Below are 21,714 nucleotides of genomic sequence, written 5' to 3'. Positions count from 1 at the left end.
CTTAATTTCTCTAGGTGAATACCCTAAGGTGTCCCTGATCCTCCTTTCTTCAGAATTCAGAGGCCAGTGACACCAATACGTGTCAGTGTAGTTGAATGATGCAGCCCTAATGTACGCTGCTGATTTTCTGATTGAGGTGAAGTTTGAAAGTTCCCCTTGGTCTCTGGGAAGGTAAAGTTTTCGTTATAAATCTGCTTTCCATCTGTAAAGCAAGAAGCCAGATAATTGGCATCTGGTGGGATAATTTGCTGTGAAAATGAACACAGTAATTTAGGGCAGGCGTAGCTATTCCCTAAAATCTGTGAAATATCAGAGCTGGGTCTCTCCAGTGTGAGCAAAGTTTTTTTTTTTTTAGGAGGTGCTGATACAGAGCACATTTTCTGTGGTTAATTTGATGTACATGAAATCAACTGCAGATATATTGATAAATTATGTAGTAAAACTGTAGCAATGTGTTCAGTGTTCATTTTTTCCAGATCACTTGAGTTCTAATTTTTTTTATCGTTTTTCATTCCAGATTACCATCCTGAGATATATAAGATCTCTGACTACAGCAATGATGTTAATGGGGAGACCAAAGAAACACAACCATTTTTTTTAGGTATGTGCTTGTGTTGATTAATTTCTGAGCAACATAGCGTGGCCATTTGCAATTAGGGAGGAAAAAACCCTCTGTGCAAGCACAGGAAGAGCCTGCCATTGTTTAATATGACATTCTTTTCAAGACCCTTTTATTCTATGAATTGCCAATATATCCTTTATTAACACTGCTAAAAGTTGTAATTTCAGACATAAATGTTTATTAGTGTCTACACACAGTGCTAATTATCACTCACTCAGAGAGCCAGATGCTGACTCTGCAGTTTTGCAGCTCTCTGCTCACCCCATTTACATTGCATATTCGCTGGCATGGTTCACTGGCAAGAGTTTCTGTAATTGGGGTATTACATCTTTGACATCTGGATAACAGAAATTCAATTTCCAGGAAGCTGCTATTTGTTTGGTTTTGTTTCTGCCTTGGGTGGGATAAAGGATTAATGTGCTGTCTTAATGTAATGTCCTTTCACCTCTGTAGCTTGCCTGCTAATCCTGCCATGGCAAAATTAAATTAAATCAACAGTTAAAAATGTGTAAAGAAAACAGAGTAGTAGTATACAGTGTGCAAAGTGTATATACTTTGCAAAGTGTATATAAAAAGATATATACTCCAGCATGGACTGATCATCAGCAAACCTTTATCTTTCCTGTCTGCATGCTTTTTGTCCCAGCTGCAGAGTGCTTCCCTGCTTCCAGCCCCCTCCTGTCTCATGCAGGACCTCACCTGGGTAAAGCACCTCTTGGCAAAAATTTGGCAGGCCAAATTCAGAGGAGCAAGAGCCAGTTTTTGAGCTGGCATAGTGACTCTTGCTGTATGAAGCAAGCTCTTGGACACCTTGCTCAGGCTTTGGAGAAAGCAGGTGCCTTTGCAGCAGGAAATTTGGGGGTGTCTGCCTCTCCTCTAACTGCACCAGGAGCCTAAACGTTTTGAAGGGTGATTTAAGGTTTCTGTAGTCCGTGCCTGTTGCCTCCTGGAGCCAGCAAGAAGCATTGGAGTGTGTGAATCAGCACCTGAAGTCAGTCTGCATGCAAAATGCATTTTTCTCCTTAATTCATAGTGCCACAACCTCTTCTAGAGGCCAGAAATAAATGGGAGAGAACAGGAGGATGTCCTAGGCAGTGTGGAATCTTCTGATGGCTGGAATATTTACATGGGGGTGAGAGCTGTGTTAAATTCCTTTCTCAGCTTCTCACCATTAGGATTTTGAGCAAGTATTTCTCCCCTACACCCATTGCCAGAGAGCAGCAAGGGTGGCTGCTGAGCTTTGTGTTCAGATTTCATGTTCTGTAAGCACTTTTGGTGACGTCTGATAAACCTGATGGAGAGAGCTCCACCAGAGGTTTACTTTCAATGCTTTGTCTTCCAACCCTAAGTCATGATAAAGCTTGGCAGGAGTTAGGCATCTAGCTGCTTAAGCCAGGATGCTTCTAAGAATCTGCAGAGTCTGTGTTTTGATATCTGTGCTGTGAGTCAGACCAGTTGATTTTGATTTTGGTCTGGCTGTTTTGTCTTTGGATTTGTTTTGGGGTTTGTTTTGAGTATGCCCAACTTTTCACTGTGACTGAATGTGCTCTGGCATTTAAGTGCCTAAAGTTCACCTGTTTCAAGAGCCAGTCAGAATTTAACCTTTAAGAAAGTAAGTCCTATCAAGGATCTTCCTTATCAGGTACTGAAGCGTGGAGTTGCAGTCCTGGGAGCCCACCTTCAGCAGCTATGAAAAGATGCTATTTCCTGGCAATATCCTGAGTGTCCAACTTTCAGATTTCCTCAAAGCATGCTGGTTTTGACAAGGCTGAATGACAAATGACTGTGAGAGATTTGTAGACTAGACTTTTTTTTCCCCCCTTAGGGATTGGGTTCAATTCAGTAACTTACTCAGAGCTCACATAATCTTCTCGCTTTATCTTCACCAGGTTACTTTGGTGTCCGCTTTTATCCAGATTCCTTGCATCAAATGTAGGCAAAGCAGTGGCAGGGACTGAACTCAGCTGAAAGCACTTGAAATCCGGGTTCCCACCTTTCAGTGGGGATCTGGGATGAGTGATGTTTGGCATTCCAGATCTCCTTTAAAAGTCACATTGAATGGAGTAATGTTTCATTGTGCTTCAGGGATGGTGGGATCACAACACTTTCCCCAGCTCGGTGTTCTGTCCACTAATAAGGAGCTTCAGGGTATAACTGCTGCTTCACTTGATTTCACTGGTTTATGCCCAAATTCATCCCAGAAGGATGTTCACTCCAATTTGTTTGTTTAGAGTTCAGTTTGTTCTTCAGTGTAGGTTTGTTCTCTAACTGGCTTATGGGATCAGCTGTTGAAACCTCAGTGTGGTGCAGCCTTTAGTATGTGGATGAATGCTGAGATCCATCATTGAAACTGTTACCTTGAGAAAAGGTGAAATGTTAGTGCTGGTATATAAGCTCTGTCAGGAGTGGGATGTGCTTATGTTTTGGTCTCACAGTTGAGAAGGATGAACTCGAACTGAACTGTTGAGAAGAGGGGAGCTCCTAGGGTAAATCAGTAAGAAGGAAGAATCCAGTTTGTTTAACATGCAGATAAATTAAGGATAAATGTCAGGAAAGACCTGTTGAACCTAGATGGTCTTTTTTGCACCAGCACAGGTGGGCAGAATACAGCTTTGTAGGCTGAAAGGTGGAGGGAGCTTCAGGACAGTCAGTGGACAAAGTGCTGGATGTGACCTCTGGATGGTTGCGATGAATGGAGCTTGGTAAGCTTGTGAAGTCTGCTCATGTGGTGCAGCGTTAGACTGGGAGATGTGGTGGCTTGTCCTCTCTTCCAATCCTTTGTTCTGATGAGATGCTAAACAAGAAGTTTCTTCTTTCTTGACAAAGGGCGTACTAAACACAGCCTTTGGGTGGGAGGAATCTCACTACTGTATTTCGCAGATGAGGACTGGCGTCTCTTTTGTTTTGAAGGGAAGGACTTAGTTATCTGATTCCAGGAGAGACTGCTCAACCTGAAAAGGAGGAAGCAGCCCAGAGTGAAGTGCTTAAACCCCGAGTACGGCCAAGATTTAAGACAGACTTGACTTCAGTTTTTGCCTGTTATCAACATAAATGTTGTGTCACAGAGGCTGCTAGCCCAGGCTTGGAAACAGAAGCCCATGAGAGGGACTGTACACCCATGTGTTGTGGACAGTGCTGATCAAACCTAGCTTGTGTGTGTATATCTATCTTTTGCATAATCCACACTGGGTTGGGTTTTTTCCCCAGTCTTAGTATTTTATTATCATCACAAAAAAGCAGAAACATAATTTACCCCCAGCCTGAGTGTTTTTACAATGCTTTCAACTTGAAATTCGGGCTCTATATTGGAAAGGTTAATGTAGAAAACTAATTATATTATCCTGGTAATCAAACGTGTGATGAGACATTTGTCTGTGTAATTAACAGTGAAGAACTTTTATAGTTTCATAAAACCCAATGCTACACACAGTGTGCTTGGAGCATTTGTTTTGAAGAGATGTCCAAAGCAGAGATGTTTATGACTGATATAAAGTGGAACTGAAATGTACTGTAATGCAGGTGTCTGTGCATTTTACAGCACTTCGCATTGTTGAAATGGAAGGCAGCAGATTAATAACTTCTCTATGTTATGGTAAAAATAAATAATGTCTTCTTGGAGCAGGGGAGCTATGCATAAGTTACTAATATCAAGAATTTATTCTGTCCTAGAAAACTGCCTTTGCAGTTTATTCACAGAGAAAAAGTTGACTTAACACAAGTCTCTGAAGTTACTTGTTACTTTTAATGGAATTGTATCCCAAGTCTGATTGTTGCACCAGTAGCTTCTGTAGTTAAGACTGCATAGAAAGTTATTTTATCTATCTGTGTTCTCTAGTGATCTAACTTTGTGAACCTTCCCTGGGGGCTGAAGCATGATCTTGACCTGGGATGTTCCCCAGAACTGGGGGAAGTTGTTGCATATCTGTTACTACTTTTTTAACTGTTGCAGTGTGGTGTGAATGTGTAACTTGTGCTTCTGGATCTGCTCCTGTTGGGTGTTTTGAAGCTGTTTCACCAAGCTCTTCACAACAGTCATTTTGTAGTGGTAGTGGGCAGACCACCTGGGCTGATCCAGCTTCCAGGGAAGTAACCCCGCAGATCCTCAGTGGTCCCAGGGTCTGATCCTGCTTTGCTTACATTAGTGTTTGTGAAGCTTATTAACTTTGTGTCTCACCACAGGCAGGGGTGTCAATCAACCCGTGTACTTCCATGCTTGGTTTGGGAGTAGGGGGTCTAATTTGAGGGTGATCCAGTTTTCCTGCAGATACAATCTTAGTGCTTTGTGTGGCAACATGGAGATAGGTAAGTGCTTTTAAATGGTGTTTTAGAGCACTGCTAAGATGCCTCAACTAAGACAGCTTAAATGTCCCTCTATATTAGGTTAGGCTGCTCCAAGTCCCCAGCTCGTAACTCATGTTGCTTGTGTGACTCTCTCACGTTGTTCCACTGCTCTCCCTGCTGAGTTGGGGTTTTGGTTTTCAATTTGCAAAGCATGTTGTTGCCTGTGTTACTTGATCAATACAGGTTGACAAGGTTGACCACCAGCAAAAACTGGGCATCCCTTGTTTGAGAAATGTGTGCTTACCCCACCAATTTAGATACACAGGTGCCCCTCACAGAGCAGCCACAAGTTTCCATCCGATTTAGGAAACCTTTGATCCGATAAGGAATCATGCACATGGCTCTTCTATTTTCCCCATGCTGACCTTCACAATTTTCTGTTTCAGGACCACTTGTAGTACAAGATGACAGTGGCAAAAATATCTTGAGCTTTGAAAGTTTCAGTTTAATGTGGGTATAGTTTTGCTGGGAAGGGATGCATAGCTCCCTTCTGGGACAACTGAAGGAAATAAGTGAATAACATAGAATTAGAGAATGGTTGGGGTTGGAAAGGGCCTTAAGATCATCTAGTTCCAAACCCCTGCCATGGGCAGGGGCACCTCACACTAGACCATGTCACCCAAGGCCCTGTCCCTGAACACTGCCAGGGATGGAGTATTTACCACTTCTCTGGGCAACCTGTTCCAGTGCCTCAGCACCCTCACAGTAAAGAACTTCTTCCTTATATCTAACCTGAACTTCCCCTGTTTCAGTTTGAACCCATCACCCCTTGTCCTGTCACTGCAGTCCTTGATGAAGAGTCCCTTCCCAGCAACCCTGTAGGCCCCCTTCAGCCACTGGAAGCTGCTCTGAGGTCTCCACGCAGCTTCTCTTCTCCAGGCTGAACAGCCCCAACTTTTTTAGCCTGTCTTCATACAGTATGTAACATTCAGAAAGGTGTTTTGGTGAGTTCAGCCTGGCTGTGCAGTGGAGATGTGTGCACATGCCTCCCGGTTCCTTGAACTGGTCTGAATTAGCCCTTATAAAATCTTCAAGCACAGCAGCCAAGTTTTGCTGGCCCTTATCCAGGACGGGCAGCATTCAAGTGGTGTCTAATAAACTGGCATTTAATATCTTTGATTATATAACCCGTTGCTATTATTTATTTTCTGTTGAGCTTTCAAGCATCATGCATCGACTTCCACTGTTTCTCACCTCGGAGTTGCTTGTTTCTGTACAAACCAAGCTAGTGTTGTTGGTTCACATGTGCTTGTCTAGCTGTCTGTTGCTGTTCCTACCCTCCCAATAGCTTCTCATCTCATCCACCAGTTTCAGCTTAGTTTGACACAATCCCTGAGATACAAAGTACCTTCTGCAGGCAGCCTGAGGGAGGAAAAAGCCCTGTTTGTATAACCAAGAAATGAAGAGTTTCCGCGTGAGTTTCATCTGCCCAAACACAACACAAAACGAAGACACTAATTCACAGACAATCAAACTGTATTAAAAAAGTCAACTACTCATTAATAGTTCCCAAAACATATGAGAAACAAATGTTAAAACCCAAAGAACTTAATTGCTAAATATTGGGCCAGGAGAACATAGAAACATATTTGTTTATGTAAGTCAAAGGAAGAAAACCTCAAACACACACAGTAGTCCAACCTTAGCCCTATGCACTCATTTATACACTTTAAACTGCATACATTAGTTACAGATGTGGTTACCACTCCACTAATACTGGAGTAAAATTAGTATTTAACATATTGGTATGGTTGCATATAATTCTCTTAATTCCTTGTAGCACTGTGATAACTTTTGACAGATTATTTGGCTAAAGTAGAGCAACTTGTTTTCAGGCAGTGTGCTTCATTTGTATCAAGCTTAATAAGCATGATAGTGAAAATATGGCCAGGCAGATAGGGGCAAAGAATGGAACTAATGAATTATCAAGAATAGTTTTTCACTGGAGTTGTTTATAGGCCTGTTGCTTCAAGACTGGTGCACGCTTAGCATGTGGATGCTACTCCATCCTAGGGCAGTTCTGATTTACAGTTGTGCACTTGTAACTTTAAACATTTTTACAACTTCCAAAGCTGGAAGTTTTTATCCTGTTCAGTAAGGAAAGAGATTGAAATGAATTTTGGGGAAATGGCTTTTTATGAGGATTTAATGTAGTATTTATGAAAGGGCTTTGTTTTGCTTTTATTTGTTTTAGAAGATTACAGTCAGGCCATGTGGAAAAAACAGTTTGTATATAAGCGACCATTATAGAAACAACTGTAACAGTCATTTTAAAACATGGTTAATATGGTTTTGTTACGACTATTTTCATCTTTACATATAAATTCCTAAATAGGGCTGTCATTTGCCATGCTTATCTATTTTGAGTGGTATTTTTTAAGTCTTTTAGTGTTTTGCAAGTAACTTCATTGGTTTCAGATAAAACGAAAGGGATTATATGGGGAATCCAAAGGGCAAATCATGTAGCCTGTCCTTTGGAGGCATCCCCGTTCCCTTGGGAGCAGTGAGAAGCCCTGGCATAGGTAGAGGGGCACAGGGAGAAGCTGAAGTAGGCACTACTCCTCTCAGCCCTCAACATCCATCTCAGGAGGGTTTTTAGAGGTAGGTAATGCAGATTTTTGTGCATTAAACTATATGATTATCCCATTCAGCATTTAAACAGGAGGGCCACCTCCTCCATATGACACAGTATCTTGAGCTGTTTGGTTTTCTCTGTGCCCCATCTTCCTGTTTTTATTTAGTTTTTTCAAAATTACATGGTTGTTATGTGTGAAAATCATCAGCAGTGGGATAGCTGATAACAAAATGCTATCATTGGGCTTTAGAACTAATAGCCAAATGAGATAACCGGGGGGCATGACTTTAAATCTGTTACTGCTAGCTACCTACCTGCAGATTTAAACAGAGTTGGGAAGGATGCTGCTGTCACTGGCCAGTTACAGATTAAAAGTCATAACTGGGAGAAGGGGATTGTAAACTTGCACTGGAGACTAAGTCAAAGTTACAGCCTGTGTGTTTTTCATGCCCTTCCTTACAAAACAGAAGACATTTAAAAAACCCAAAACAAGCCCCAAAACTCAAACAAAACAAACAAAAAAACCACCACCACCAAAAACCCCAAACAGAAAAATCCCTAAAAACAAAAACCACAGCAAAAACCACCCCAATAAATAAATTCACAAAGGGGGAATTTTCCTGTTTTAAGTAGGGAGCTACCTGAACAGAAAAACGTGCTTATGTAGGATGCAAGCTCAGGGTTCGTTGTGACATAAATGTAGGGTTTTTTTTCTATTTGGAGGTAAGCATGCTCATTGAGTAGGAAGACTTTTATATGGAGGAACAAGGGAGCAGAATCAAGGCTGAATAAGCTCAATTAACATTAATATTTTATGTAATTGGGAAAGGGAAATTTAATCTTTCCAACAACGTGTCACCCGACCAGCTACGTAGCACACAGTCACTACACCCAACAGGAGGAGGTGGGAGGGAAGCTTGGTTGATATTCAAATACATTTTGCTGTTGAATGCAAATCTAAATTGCCAGCATAAAACTTGGTGTACTACTAAATGATGTGATGGCGAGGGATTGCTTCGTGCTTTGCTGTAGCAGGAGCATTTGGAGCATGGATATGGGCAGATACAGCCACGTACAGGGGAAAGGCAGTGTAAAGTATCTCAATAATTGGAGTCTGGTGGTACTCTGTGGCCTCTTGAGGTTGGGAACTGCAAACAGTCAACCCGTAGTTGGGCTGGGGCCAAAAAGTGTCATTTTAAAGGAGTTGGTGCTGTGATTTGTTAATTAAATCACACCCACACACAAATCCACAGGCAAACCGACAAAATAAACACAGTGCAGAACTTCCTTGCAAAGGGGTTTTCTCGCTGCTGTAGCTGGAGTAGAGGCAGTGCTGGAGTATCGTGTATGGGGTTCACACATATTTCTCTAAGTTTGGACTAGAAGCTTTCTTGCAAACCACCCACTCTCCTCGCTGGATCAGGGTGGGCTGGAGCCAGCTGGCGCTGGCCCAGGGAACCAGTGCACTGGGTCAGGCGGGAGATGCTCTGATTCAGCAGAGGCTGGAGCAGATTGTACAGCTTGTCTCCCCTTCTGCTGCTTCACCTCCTACAGCAAAACCTCCCTCTTTCAGGTGCCTCCCTGGGTATACTGGGCTTGCACAGCAATTCCCTGCCACATGGAGCTTGGCCTGTGTTGTGGAGGGGGTTGCTGCTCTTTAGCTGTCTGGTTTAGCCAGCTACTTAAGCGTGTACCTAAGTTTAGGCAACTGAATAGTGCTGTTGAGTTGACAAAACTGTTCACATGCCTGGCGTTAGCACACTGTCAAATATCTTGTTAAACCAGAGACCACGGGTTAAACTAGAGTCGGGCACGCCTTGGAGCAACCTGCTGTAGTAGAAAGTGCCCCTGCCTGTGGCAGGGGGGGGGGGGGAGATGAGCTTTAAGATCCTTTTCAACCCCAACCATTCCTGTGGCAGGGGGTTGGAACTAGATGAACTTTAATGTCTCTTCCAACCCAAACCATTCTGTGAGTCTGTGATGCACTTTGCATCTTGGGTTTTGGATGGTTGGTTTTTCCTTCTGAAGTTTCCTTCACACTATTGCTTTGCCAAAAATACGTTTACTTTGGGACGTCCAAAAGTAAACTCAGTAGAGGATAGCAAGTATTACTTGTGAAGTGTATGATAAAGAAAGGTTGATTCATCAATTTCTTCCACTTATTTACTTAGGATGTTTGATTTTTCTATTACCAGTAAAAAAATAGAAGCTTCCTATTTCAGAAGGGGCTGTGAACACTTCCTTTTTACTAGTGAGATATAATGTATGCTTTAATGAGCAAAATAGCTACTATCTGCCCAGAACACATATATTCATTGTGCAATCAGCAGTTTCATATGTAAAATTAATACTTAAATGGTGCCAGGAGTATTAAAGTATGTAATTGTTATTATTTAAATGCCCTGAATATACTTGGAACAGGCACATTTTTCTTCTATAAATTTTCATTTTGTTTTCATAATCTACAGTTTAAAGACCTCCAGCAGTTAGGCTATATCTGGTTATATGTGCATTAGCTGCCTTTTCAATTATTCCTATATAATCCAGTATTATTAAATTCTTTGGACTATGGAACTGATCCTGCTCATTAAAATCAATAGATGCAGTGTTGTTCTGTGTGTTTGTGTGGTATGGTGCTTTTTATGGTTTATTTTCCCTTTGTAGGATCTAACCTTCTGCATCTAGCAAACTGATAGATAAAAGATCTGATCCTTTAGGCTTTACTTGGAGGAAAATAGCCACTGGTGTCAACGCCTGAATAGGATCAGTCTCTTAAAAGGATGGTTTATTTGAAATTGCAGTAGCTATTATTATTTCCTTCTGCAGAAAAAATAATCTTACTCATCAAAGCTTTAGAAACAGCATCAAGAAATAGCAGGTCTTTCAACCATGGGAGATGTCAACCATCGCTGTGTTAAAGCGTAGCCTGGTACACACCAGCAACCGCCCAACCATCTCTTTTTCTTTCTCATCTTTATTTATTTTTATACTCCAACTCTTATTGGCATCTAAAATCCCTAATCTCTACCCATTACCCTTTTTGCTAATTTACAGTGATAACTGTGGCTCTGTTTTCATTAGGAGATGAAAGCCGGGAAATTAAAAAACAAATTACAGGGATGAGAAGATTACTGAATGACAGCACTGGAAGAATCTATCAGCGAGTTGGCAAAGAAGGAGAAAAACTAAAGGAGGAGCCCCAAGATTTAGACTTAGCCTGGGCCCAGCGCCTGAATCCCCCTGTGGAGTCCCAGGCGAGCCTTCATCCTTCACAGAGCGGTGCATGGAATGAATTATCACCCCAAGCCAGCCATTTTTCAGGGCAATACGGAACTCGATCCAAAACGTTCCAAAATCAGACACGAACCGTGGCATCCAATGGTATGATCTGCCTTACTGAGAATACTACTGTTTTTGCCTCTCTCTCTCCTTGTACTGTACTAAATTTCTGCCTTTGTTGTGATGATATATTGTACCAGTGCACTGAAAGCAGTTTTGTAGTTCAGAGTCTAAAAAATGAGCACATAGTTATCACTTTGAAAAGGTGCGAAAGTGGGCACGGTGCATTCTGCTACCATCTGTCTTAGCTTTTAAAATGGATTCCTGGTGATAGGACCCAATTACTCAATGCTGTTACAGGCTTAATTTCGATACAGTATTTACTAAAACAGCTTTTGCCATTGTTATTATATTCATAGCTAATTAAATGTCAACCTCTACCACTCCTCTTTGCAATGAGTAATGTAGTGCTGTTGTGACACCACTTGTGGAGCAGGATTCTACTGACTTTCAGGAGGGGATGGCATCGGCCTTATAACAGGTACAAAATCCCATCACAGCCTTAGGCTTTTATTCCGATGGGACTATTGGAGAAAAGGGATGATGGAGCCTACCTATGAACAGCGTGTGCTAGAACGTGGTCCATCTTCTGCTGGCAGAGTATTTTGCCCTAAATTAGGTGGTAGTGTGGCCTTAAAATGCTTTTCTCTTCTTTGAAGTTCCAGAGAATGGAGGTTTTACTGCCAGAATAAAAAGCTGTGCTTCCAAAATCCCACCATAACAACGTTCTAAATGTGGAAGGACCCAAAAGTCATCACGCATCTCTCTCTCTGTCCTGAGAGTCCCTGGGCACTGGCAGGGACAGTTCTCTGCATGCACAGAAGTGCCCAAGCCTGCACATGCCTAGTTCCCAGATCCAGAAAGTAGGTGGAGCAGCACCTCTATCCCCTCAGGGGCCTGATTCAGCATGTGAGCTAAAACATGTTGACAGGATTTGGCCACATAGGGAAGAAAATGTCAGCGCTTTGATTTTTCATACGAGGAGGAAGGGTTTGGCTGATCTATGATCTCTTACAGGTTAGAATGGTTTGCGAGACAGGGGAAGAGTTGGGTTGAGTGACCTCCTGGGCTGCAGAGGAGGAATGCCCAGGCTCCCAGCTCCTGGGGAAGTGCACCAGGAGACACGTTCCACCCCTCCCCCTGCAGCTGTCCTGCTGCAGAAAGGAATGCAATCTTTTAGGTTATTACATAAAGATGGGTGTGAGCCCTCTCTGCTGGCCACCTTTGGAAAGATGATCTGTGAGGCTCTTTGGTTAGAGGTGTCTGCCTCCAGTGGGGTGTTGTGATCCTGCCAGGCATTTCTGCTGCTTTGGCTCCGAAGCCTGGTCTCTAGGAAAGGAAAACTTTTGATGTGTTTCTGGGCCATGAGCAAGCTCTGAAACTGCTCCTCACCCCAGCACACAGCTCTTCTGGGTGGCCATTGTAACATGCCTGGTTCCCCCCATCCGGTGCACTGGGAGCCTGAACACCTAACTCAGTATTTTAGATGTTATTCAGAGGATGGACAAAGTCCTTAAAAACTGGGTGTAGAAGTGCTGAACAGTATCTCGAGGAAGATTCTAAGGTTCTATCTCTATTCCTTGGTACTTACCACAGTGTTTAAACTCATCAGAGCAAAACTGTTCAGGTGGGATGTAAGCTTACTACCTGGGGCTGTCAAGTCTAAGTCATCACTGGGGGATGTCCAGGCATTAGCAGGCAGTCTGAGTCCAGAAACTGTTTCTGTCCATTGTGGATAGATACCGTATAGGAAGCCAAGATACATAGTTTAGGCTGTCTGAATTACTCAAATTTGATTGTAATAAGCATGCCAAGTCCATCTAACTAGTTACCTCCACACATGGTAAAGGTGGTTCAAGGAGAGACTGGAATGGATGTCTAATAGGTGCTGGTATAGAAAGCAGTTGTGGAAAACGTATTGCCAAAAATAGACAGAGAGGGAAAAGGAGGAATGGGGGAGCCTGGGCATTGCTGCAACAGAGGGAAGAGTAGGAACATACTTGAAAAGCCAAGTGGTTTATTCCAAACCAGATTTAAGGCAGTCATTCCACAAGTCGTCACTTAGAAGCCTGTGACCTTCTGCGTTTAGTGGAAGCCCCTTGGAGCTACTACCAGTGAGTAGCATGTCTGCCCTGTTGAGAGACAACGAACTCACAGAGTCTGTCTACAGCATTTGAGTTTGTGTTCTTTAACAAATCTGGTGGTGACACAGCCGCTGAATTGCATTTTAGTTACTTCAGGATCACTTCAATGCATTGTGCTTGCATGCTTTTCAAATACAAACTCATGGTAGCAATGTTACACCAGGTAAACTCACTCTCAGCAGACCCAGCTGTAAGAACCACTGTCCTGGGCTACTTGCTGCTCACACTGGGGAAGCAACTACTGCATTTGTGTCATCTCCTTCTCTCAATCATACAAGCCAGTATCAAATTTGCCTGCTGGCTAGCTTCCAAAGAGAGGGAGATGGCTCTTTAAAGACTCCTTCATAAAAATAAAAAGTCTGTTCTCCTTTTAAAATTAAAAAATGATTTATAACAAGTTGAAAAGGGTTGCTTTTGTCCTCTAAAAATGATAAAGATAGTGCTTGGAACAATGACTGAGAACACTCCACAAGATGTTTCTTATAACACAATAACTGATCAGAGGAGGGAGGATAGAAAGAAAATAAAAAACCCTCATGAATATGTATGAAGTCAGTAGAACCCTGCTTTGATATGCAATATTGGTGGTCTCTTTTCCCATTTCCAGTGCCTATGGTAGATTTACATGGGTAATTTCTATCAATGCTAATGGGGATTATACTGTAAATCCTCTATGCCTCAGTGGGAAATTAGACCCTTTGGTTTTCCATCAGGAGCCTGTGTACCTGCGTACTTTCATTAGGAACATGTTATATTGTGACAGGAAAGATGTACAGGTGTTTACTGATATAACTTGTCTGAGTTTTCACGTGCAATTCACCACGATGTGGAGTCTTCATTTAGAAGGAAAGAGAAGCCCAGCAGCCCTGTCTCCTGCTGTAGTCTTTCAGACAGTATTTCCAAAAGCCCTCTAGAGTACTGGATTCTGATCAAGAGAGAGAACAAGCTTTATCCTGAGGAGCTTAGTAGTCTAACCCAACTGAGAAAGCGCTGGAGAAAGGCTGTGTATGTTACTATGTATTTGTCTTCTATTAATAAAACTCTCCTAATTTCCTAGGACCCCATTTCTGGGGTACCTGCTTGTCTTACTGAAAGGTACAGGGTTATGCTGATGCTGTTAAATTCTAAGTAGTCTTGAACCTCATCTACTTACAAGTCTACCTTTAACACCCTTAACCTCTACCTTAAAGTCTACCCTTTAACCCTTGAAGTCTGCCTTACCCTTTAAGGTAAAGGGTGTTGGTGGAGTCAAGTTGAGGGATTCTGAGTAATCTGCTGCAAAGCTAAAGATAACATACATTTTTTTTTCCCTCTGTACCTGTAACAATAGGCTGAACACTTTATGGACCATTGAAAAGATAAAATCCCATCCATGCCCCAAGGAACTTAGAGTGAATAGACAGTGCACAAAAGAAGGGTGAGATCAAACAAGGCAGAGTCCTGCTGAGTCAGTAACCTCTTTTTGTTTTAATTTGAGACTCAGCCTGTTTTCTAGATCACTTTTTACTTTGAAAAAGTTGTTTTATTTACAGCTGAAACCCTGGTGAGAAGCCACCGGTGGAACTATTGTATTCATATTTGCTAGGCTTGCAGAGACTCTTAAACTCCTCCATTTATCTTAATGCAGCATTTACAGGTTTTGTCCATGGGTGCTATTTTAAAATACCAAAATGTGTAACTGAAGTAGTGTGGACAATCTAAATCTCTCAGGAAAGGAGGAAACACCCAGAAGATACCAACAGTCTTTAAGTGGTCCTTCGCAAGGAGCTTACTTTTGGGAGAACGACCACCAGTTTGCTCAAGTCTGATAGATGTTGCTTCAAAGCTGAAGGACTGAATGGAATGAGATGGAGAACAAGTGCCTGGGAAGGGAGATTAGAGGATGGAGGGACACATTGGAAGAACTGGGAAAGAAACAGAGCAATTTAGCACTGGCCATATTTCATCCATTTCAAATGGGGTTTGAAGTCAGGGGATCTGTGTGGGTGTGATATCAGAAAGAACACAGACCAGACCTAAAAAGGTATTAATAAACTGGTTTGGCTTCAGAGGAAAGCAAAGGTAGTAATGAAAAATGTGAGGATTTATGAATGAAGATTAAATGAGTTGCCTGGTATTAAATTTAGCTAGGTAATGATTAAAGGGTACTTGATAAGTGTCAGGCTATGGGAGGAAGAGGGAAATACACTCTGAAGTCCACCACATGTGACACCAAGGAAGATGATTTTTGTTAGATTCATCTGTACCTATCTTCATAAAATGATCATCCCTCCTCTGCATGCTTTGATGAGCAGTAAAATAGCCATCAATTTAAATGACTGTAAGCACATTTTGAAATGAAGGGGGGTGCATCCCAACTGGCTCAGATTCGAGCAGATACAGTTAGATGTTCTGTTGAATCTTGAATTTTTATTTACAGCATTAAAGCTGGGGACATAACTATTCTAAACTGAAGTGCAGGATACAACTATTCAGGTAAAACTTGAAAGCTCTCAGCTGTTACAGCCTGTCCTCATTCAGGACCTACAGTGCAAAGCTTCTGGAAAGTAAGGCAGTAATAAAAGCACTGCTGAGGGCTAGAACTAGAGGTATGTAAATTCAGATAAACACTGTAAGAATTACTAGAAAAGAAGAACCTGTTGAATATATTCATTTTCAAAGTGAAACTATGGAAAGCCTATCTTGTAGGTCACAGTTCTGGAAAACATGACCTAGAAAACAATCCCACCCTGGGAAGCAGAAGAGCAGATTTGAAAGCTTTCCTTGCTGGTGGTTCTTTTCCATCCTGTTTGTTTTGGGGGGAGGGAGTTGTTTGGGGTTTTTTGTGGGGTTTTTTTTCCCTTGGAATAGGGTGTTTCATTTTCATTCTCAATTCTTCACATGGTAAAATATCACATGTAACATTCAAGCAGTTTAAAATTCTTAGGCCCTCATTTAATGTACAGCATAAACCTTTATTACGCCGTCTGTCTTCATTCTTTGTAAGACTGTTCCAGGAGATGGGCTTTTTTGTGTGTGTGTGATAAAGTGAATATGTTTATAATGAGGTTTGGTGCTACTGTTATTCAAGATGAACTAGCCTGACAATAGAGAGCCCTGCTGTGACGAGTGCATTGTATTCACGCTCAGTCTTCTCCAGCCCATGTAACATTGCATTCCCTACTGTATATAATTGCACGTATTAGTAATTGGATAAAAACTAGTGGTCCCTTCCTCTTGAAAGGGACCATGTTGAAAATCATTTCCTTCTTGCCTTGGATCTAATTTAATGATCTGCTGCATTGATAATAGTTTCAAATGCCTGCTCATAATCGTTGTTTGGGTTGGTTTTGTGGGTTACATCCTCTCTCCCCGTTTCATTCCTCTCTCTTTCAGGAGAAATCCCAATGATGAATTCATCAATTGGACCAAACTGCTGTACATGTAATTGCCAGTCAACCCTACAGGCTATCCTTCAGGAGCTCAAGACCATGCGAAAATTGATGCAGATTCAAGCAGGTACAATGACCGGACCCATACGTGCCTATCCATGACAAGCATCTCAAATGAAGATGACCCTGCTCATTGCAAGGGGCTTGGACTAGATGATCTTTAGAGGTCCCTTCCAACCCAAACTATTCTATGATTCTATGATCTTCTTGTTAGGAGGAATGGTCTAGGAAGACAGAGATTTATGTGGGAACTCAGGAAAACCTGAGCACTCTGGACGCATTGTTCAAAGTCAAATTTTCACAGACTTCTTGGAAATGTCATTTTTACTTCTCAGATTCTTACCTGTAATGTGGGATATTATATTGTAGGAATTCTTTTAAGGCTCAAATAAAATAAAAAAATATCTGATGTGATTTATTCCTAATGGGAATAAATTTATTCCTAGTGGGAGCTGAGTGGGTAGGTCAGTATGCTACAACTATCCCAAATTTGTTCTCACAGTGTATTCACATGTATTCATGCAAAATGCTACTTCACCTGTTAGCTGCTTACCAGTTCATTAATCTTAGGGGTAAGGGAAAAAAATTGGAAGGCCACTTAAAGTTATTGTATAACACTTCAAAGATCTTCCAAGTTACAGCTCTGTGGTAGCCTCAACTGAGCTAGCTGCTGCATGTTGTGGCCTCCACCCTTCTTCAGGCTGGTTTACCAGTTCCTTCTACTGGCTGAACCAGCAATAATCTGTTCGTTGAGGAAAACTATTGAGTCTAGTTTTCTGCTAGGTTAGGAGCTGAAACAGACCAGCGCAGAAGAGCACTAGAGCCAGCAAGATGACAAGACCATGGCAGCTAGGAGTTAGGTAGGTCATCACAGGCTTCCCAAACCTTAATGTTAATACTGATGAGGAGTTGGAGACATTGGAGATTTCCAGTGTGAGTGATGGGGAGTGAAGCCATGGAGGTTTCTCTCTTGGAGTGCTGGATAAGACCTCTAAGAAAAGGGAGTGTTGAGTAATTAACTGAAGATGGGTGGAGTGAAGGGCTGACTAAACTCCTTGTCTACACGGCGTATAGTGTTTCAGTGAGTGACAGGAAGGATCAGACAGGTTTTGTAATACCAGTTGACACGCATAAAAATGCCTTTCTAAAAGTCACTGATTTGCAAAAAAGCACATGTTTTGCAATCTTTGCTGGGACAAGGAATTCTTTACACAGTTGCACTGATTTCATTGAAAGTATGTGCATGATTAAAAATAGCTTGGGGGTGAGAGGTACAGAACTCTAGGGGTTATGCCAGGAGAGCTGCCTCCTCAATAGCAGCAACATTTCTTATTTATTATGTATCTAGAGTGGAAGTACCTTGTTAATTAGCAGATCTCTGTTCTCTGGGAGTAATTCATATTTTCTAGTAGGCACGAAACGATGGTTTTGCAGAGAGAAAAACACTGTTTGGCACTTTTGTTGCTAAAAGCAAAAACCCTAAAATGCAAACATCTAAGTAAAAGTGTAATCACTTATTTTAGTATTCAAACACCCTTCTGTCTAAATGATAAACTACAAATGACAGTCTTGTAAATCCTTGCCAGAAATGAAATATCCCAGAAATCTTTTAGTAAACAGTATTCCAAGGTTTGGGTTTCTCCTCAAGCTTTATACATGAGAACTATTTGTAGTTCACTCGTAGCTCAAGTGAGTTTGAGTTGCATGTGTAGCGCTTTTGGCCATTTTTGGTTTGACCTCCATCTTCCCAATTCATCCAGATACATAATTGTATCTGCAAAGCATTCTGATGGAGGACTTGTTTGCATTGAGACTGGTTCAGGATTGGTGCCTTCATTTGTACAAATGATTGTGGATACTGGAAAATGCAAAAAATCCATAAATACAAATTACGGTCTCTTAGATTTCAGAGGTAACACATGACCTGTCAGTTCCTGTGCATGAGTGAAACAAACTGTTGCAATTTTGGGTTACTTTTTTCCCCCAGAAATTAAACTATTTAATAGTGTTTTCACTTGTTCTTGACATAATGGTACTTGAAATGTTCTTGCTGAGCTAATTAACTTGGTAACTGCATTGGGAAAAATAACTGTAATTGCATTAGCACTTGTATTATCTGACTTTATCAGGAAAAGATGTTCGAAGACAGTGAGTTCCTCAGTCATTCAGGAGGGTATACAAATTAATCATTGCTTAAGTCCTTCGTGTCACCAACCATCCACTGGTCACTAGGAAAAAGAACCACGTATTCCTAGTTTTCCTGAAGCGCTATTCATCAGTGTGTCTTGGAAAACCTCACAGTGGAGCTCAGAGTCATTATCCCCATTGTACAGATTGGAAAATTATGCAAAGGTGATAAAATGTAACTGTTTCACATGCACAAATAGCCCTGAAAACCATACCACATATCCAGACGATAAGTTCAGTATGTCAGTAGTTTAATGATGCATCTGTGTGGTTATACGTGTGCTTTTGCCTATAAATTTAATTCATTGCTTTCTTTCATTCAGTTGGGACTCAAAACAGACAGCAGCCTCCTGCTCCTCTGATCTGTGCACAGAAGTCAACAATATCAAGAAAGAGAAATAAAAAGAAAAAACTGCCCCTCAAAACTGTTGAACCAATTACCATGAATAAGAAACTCAACCCTGCAGAGAACGAAAAGAAACTATCAGCAAACTCAGAGCGATCGAGTCTGCCAGCAGTTGAAACCCCCCTAAAACCAGAAACCCCTGTTTCAGGATTTGGAATTATCCTTGAATCAGCTTCATCAGATGTAAGTTAATATTTTAGTATGTGGGATCACAGGATTTTAAAGCTCATTCAGGAGAATGAGTGCTCAAGGCAGGTTGACGTGTGTTCCTGCTTTTTGTTAAACGGGCAAATCTTGGGTAGGGCTGGTTAGACGTTAGGGTTAGACTTGAGGAGTGCTGATTACAAAGGTTTGGGGTTTGTTTTTCAACTTTCCTGAGTGTGTAGTTCTCCCTTGAGTTCAAGGCTGCCTGTTGTTCGAGCTTGCAGTGGAAACTTGTTCTTCATCCCTCTCCATGCCAAGGGCCACTGTGAGATCAGGAGCTGTGAAAAGTGCCGCGTATATAAACCGTTCACAACCCTGTCATTTGCTGATGAGTGCATGTAGTCTACAGGTATGCCTTTATCCTGCCAAGGTGTATTTATGTGCTGTGTCTCATGCCTGGCTGGTCCCGTTGGCTTCGGGGGATTCCTCACCTCTATAAAGTTCATACCTCAGTCTTTGCTGAATCGGGTAATTTGGTCTTTATCACTGTGGCTGCTGGATGAGGGACTTGACATTGTTGGTGAGGTCATTGTGACTAAAGGGTCCAAAATCTGCCACTCTAAAAAAATATGTACCTTTTGCATGTGAAATTGCAATAAGCATATTTTCTTGGTTCATATCATACGTACACATTGATAGAAATTTCATGTAGCTGGTGGCTGATTGGCTTTGTTTAATGGCCAAAGAGACACCATCTGAACCAGTTCACTGATGAGTAAGCTGATCATTAATTTCTCTAATATATTTTTAATTTTGAGCAGGCAGTTTCCAATTTCCTAAGTAGTATGAGCTAGAAAAACATAATTAAATTCAGTATCAATAAGCGTAAATGAAAACAATGCAGCAGATAATATTCTACCTTTCTGGGAGAGGGAACTAATAATGAAAAAGAGCAGTCATGCTAATTCAGTTATACAGATGCAAGCCACACCACTAATTAGGTTGCAGTCTCATGCCTCAGAGTCTGTGTAGTGATACTGAGTAACTAGTTTGAGGCTTTTTCAGAGGTTTTCCTTTCATAGTATCATGCTTCATAATGTTTGAGGGAATGGTCTGAGGAGGGACGGGTAATTTATCTCCAGTACACAATTTGTGCTTATAATTTTTCCTTGCTTGTGGCACTCTGTTGAGCTTGAAACATGGATTTGAAAAGAGTTTTGTGTTTGCAATGGAATTTAATTTGGCTTTATGAATGTGTTCCATCGCTGGACACAATTCTTTAAAGGTGCCAATTTGACCTAAGAAAAAAAAAAAGAAGAGAAAACACGTGGCTCATAAATTGGGTCCTCATCTGCTCTCCCATGCTTTGGCCCCTGCTTGCCACAGTAGTTGTTTGACTAAATTTACAGAGCCAGAAGCCTGAGACAAACAAATTGATTTTGTTTCATCTTTGGAAAGAAAACAGTTGGGTTCTGAAAATAGATACATTTAACAGCGAAAATAAAATGTGACCTTAAACATTTAGAGAAGGCTGAAGAAAGTCACTTCTTCTTTCAGAATGAATGGCAGTATTATCTTTTCCTATTTATTCATAAGCATCTCTAGTGTGCTCACGACCAGCGTGCCTGAAAAAAAATGAAAGACATTCTACAGAGCACCATAACTAAATGTTCCCTCGAGTATATTGCACGGGTTGTCTCTAGCGTGTGCTGTGTCATATGCCAGGACTGCCACTGCTGTTGTTTTGCAAACATTTATGGAACTTTAAGAAAAATTTCTTTTTAATGGATATAAAATCGAGGCTACTGAAACCAGAGCAACCAGTTCGGATGCTGAGATGATATACTGCTGCTTACAGAGGTGGAAGAAGTCTTTGTGAGACCAGCTCTTGGTCTGGCCTATGAATCAGAGAACCTGCTTTTTAAATGTAATGACCTGTTACTCTTAGTTAAACTTTCTTGTGTTTGTTTTGCTGTTATAGTATTTCATTTATAACCTAATCATTTCTAATCTAGGTAGTACAACCTACTAAAATGTCTAGGATTAAATCTAATTCACTGCCTGTCAATTTTAGCACAGCAAAAGCCTTTGGCATTCAGGTCTTATTTATTTTATTATACATGAATAGTTCACCCACCAGTTCCTTATGCCATGATCATTATCTGCTAACAAATGCTTTTCCTTTTGAGAAATTGCATTCACAGTGATCATAAAGTTCAGCTAGGTCTTTGATTGAAAAACAGTTTACTACTAAAGGAAAGCACAAATAAATCAGTGTTTTGCCTCCAAATCATTTCACTGATAGATAAATTGATTCCTGTATTAAGAACAAAATAGTCAAAGCTAAAATAATATTGACTCCTCCATGTTGTTGCACTGGTAAGGTCTGAAGTGTATTTTACAGTTTTATTAGTAGGGGTTACACCTCTTCAAAGCATAACACAAGTCTCCTACGATGAGCTCAGGGAGGAAGGAATCCTCCCGTGGAGCGTAAGGGCAAAATACAGACCATGGGAGCAGGGACT

The 21,714-nt window shown here is 41.3% G+C and overlaps 1 protein-coding gene across 1 annotated transcript in view; it reads left to right on the top strand.

The window, feature by feature from the left end:
- Positions 1-517: 517 nt before the first annotated feature.
- BEND7 (BEN domain containing 7) overlaps positions 518-21,714 on the top strand; it is a gene marked incomplete at its 5' end in the record, with an annotated part of 41,567 nt that continues 20,370 nt past the window's right edge. The window contains 4 exons of the mRNA XM_010023205.1: positions 518-601; positions 10,620-10,919; positions 16,397-16,519; positions 18,963-19,228. Coding sequence (XP_010021507.1) covers positions 518-601; positions 10,620-10,919; positions 16,397-16,519; positions 18,963-19,228 — 773 coding nt within the window. The remainder of the gene's footprint in view (positions 602-10,619; positions 10,920-16,396; positions 16,520-18,962; positions 19,229-21,714) is intronic.

Source organism: Nestor notabilis, unplaced genomic scaffold, assembly GCF_000696875.1.
Source record: "Nestor notabilis isolate BGI_N333 unplaced genomic scaffold, ASM69687v1 scaffold7541, whole genome shotgun sequence".
Classification (NCBI taxonomy): Eukaryota; Metazoa; Chordata; class Aves; order Psittaciformes; family Psittacidae; genus Nestor; species Nestor notabilis.
The sequence above is the reverse complement of the archived record's forward strand: the minus strand, read 5'-3'. Positions and strand labels throughout refer to the sequence as shown.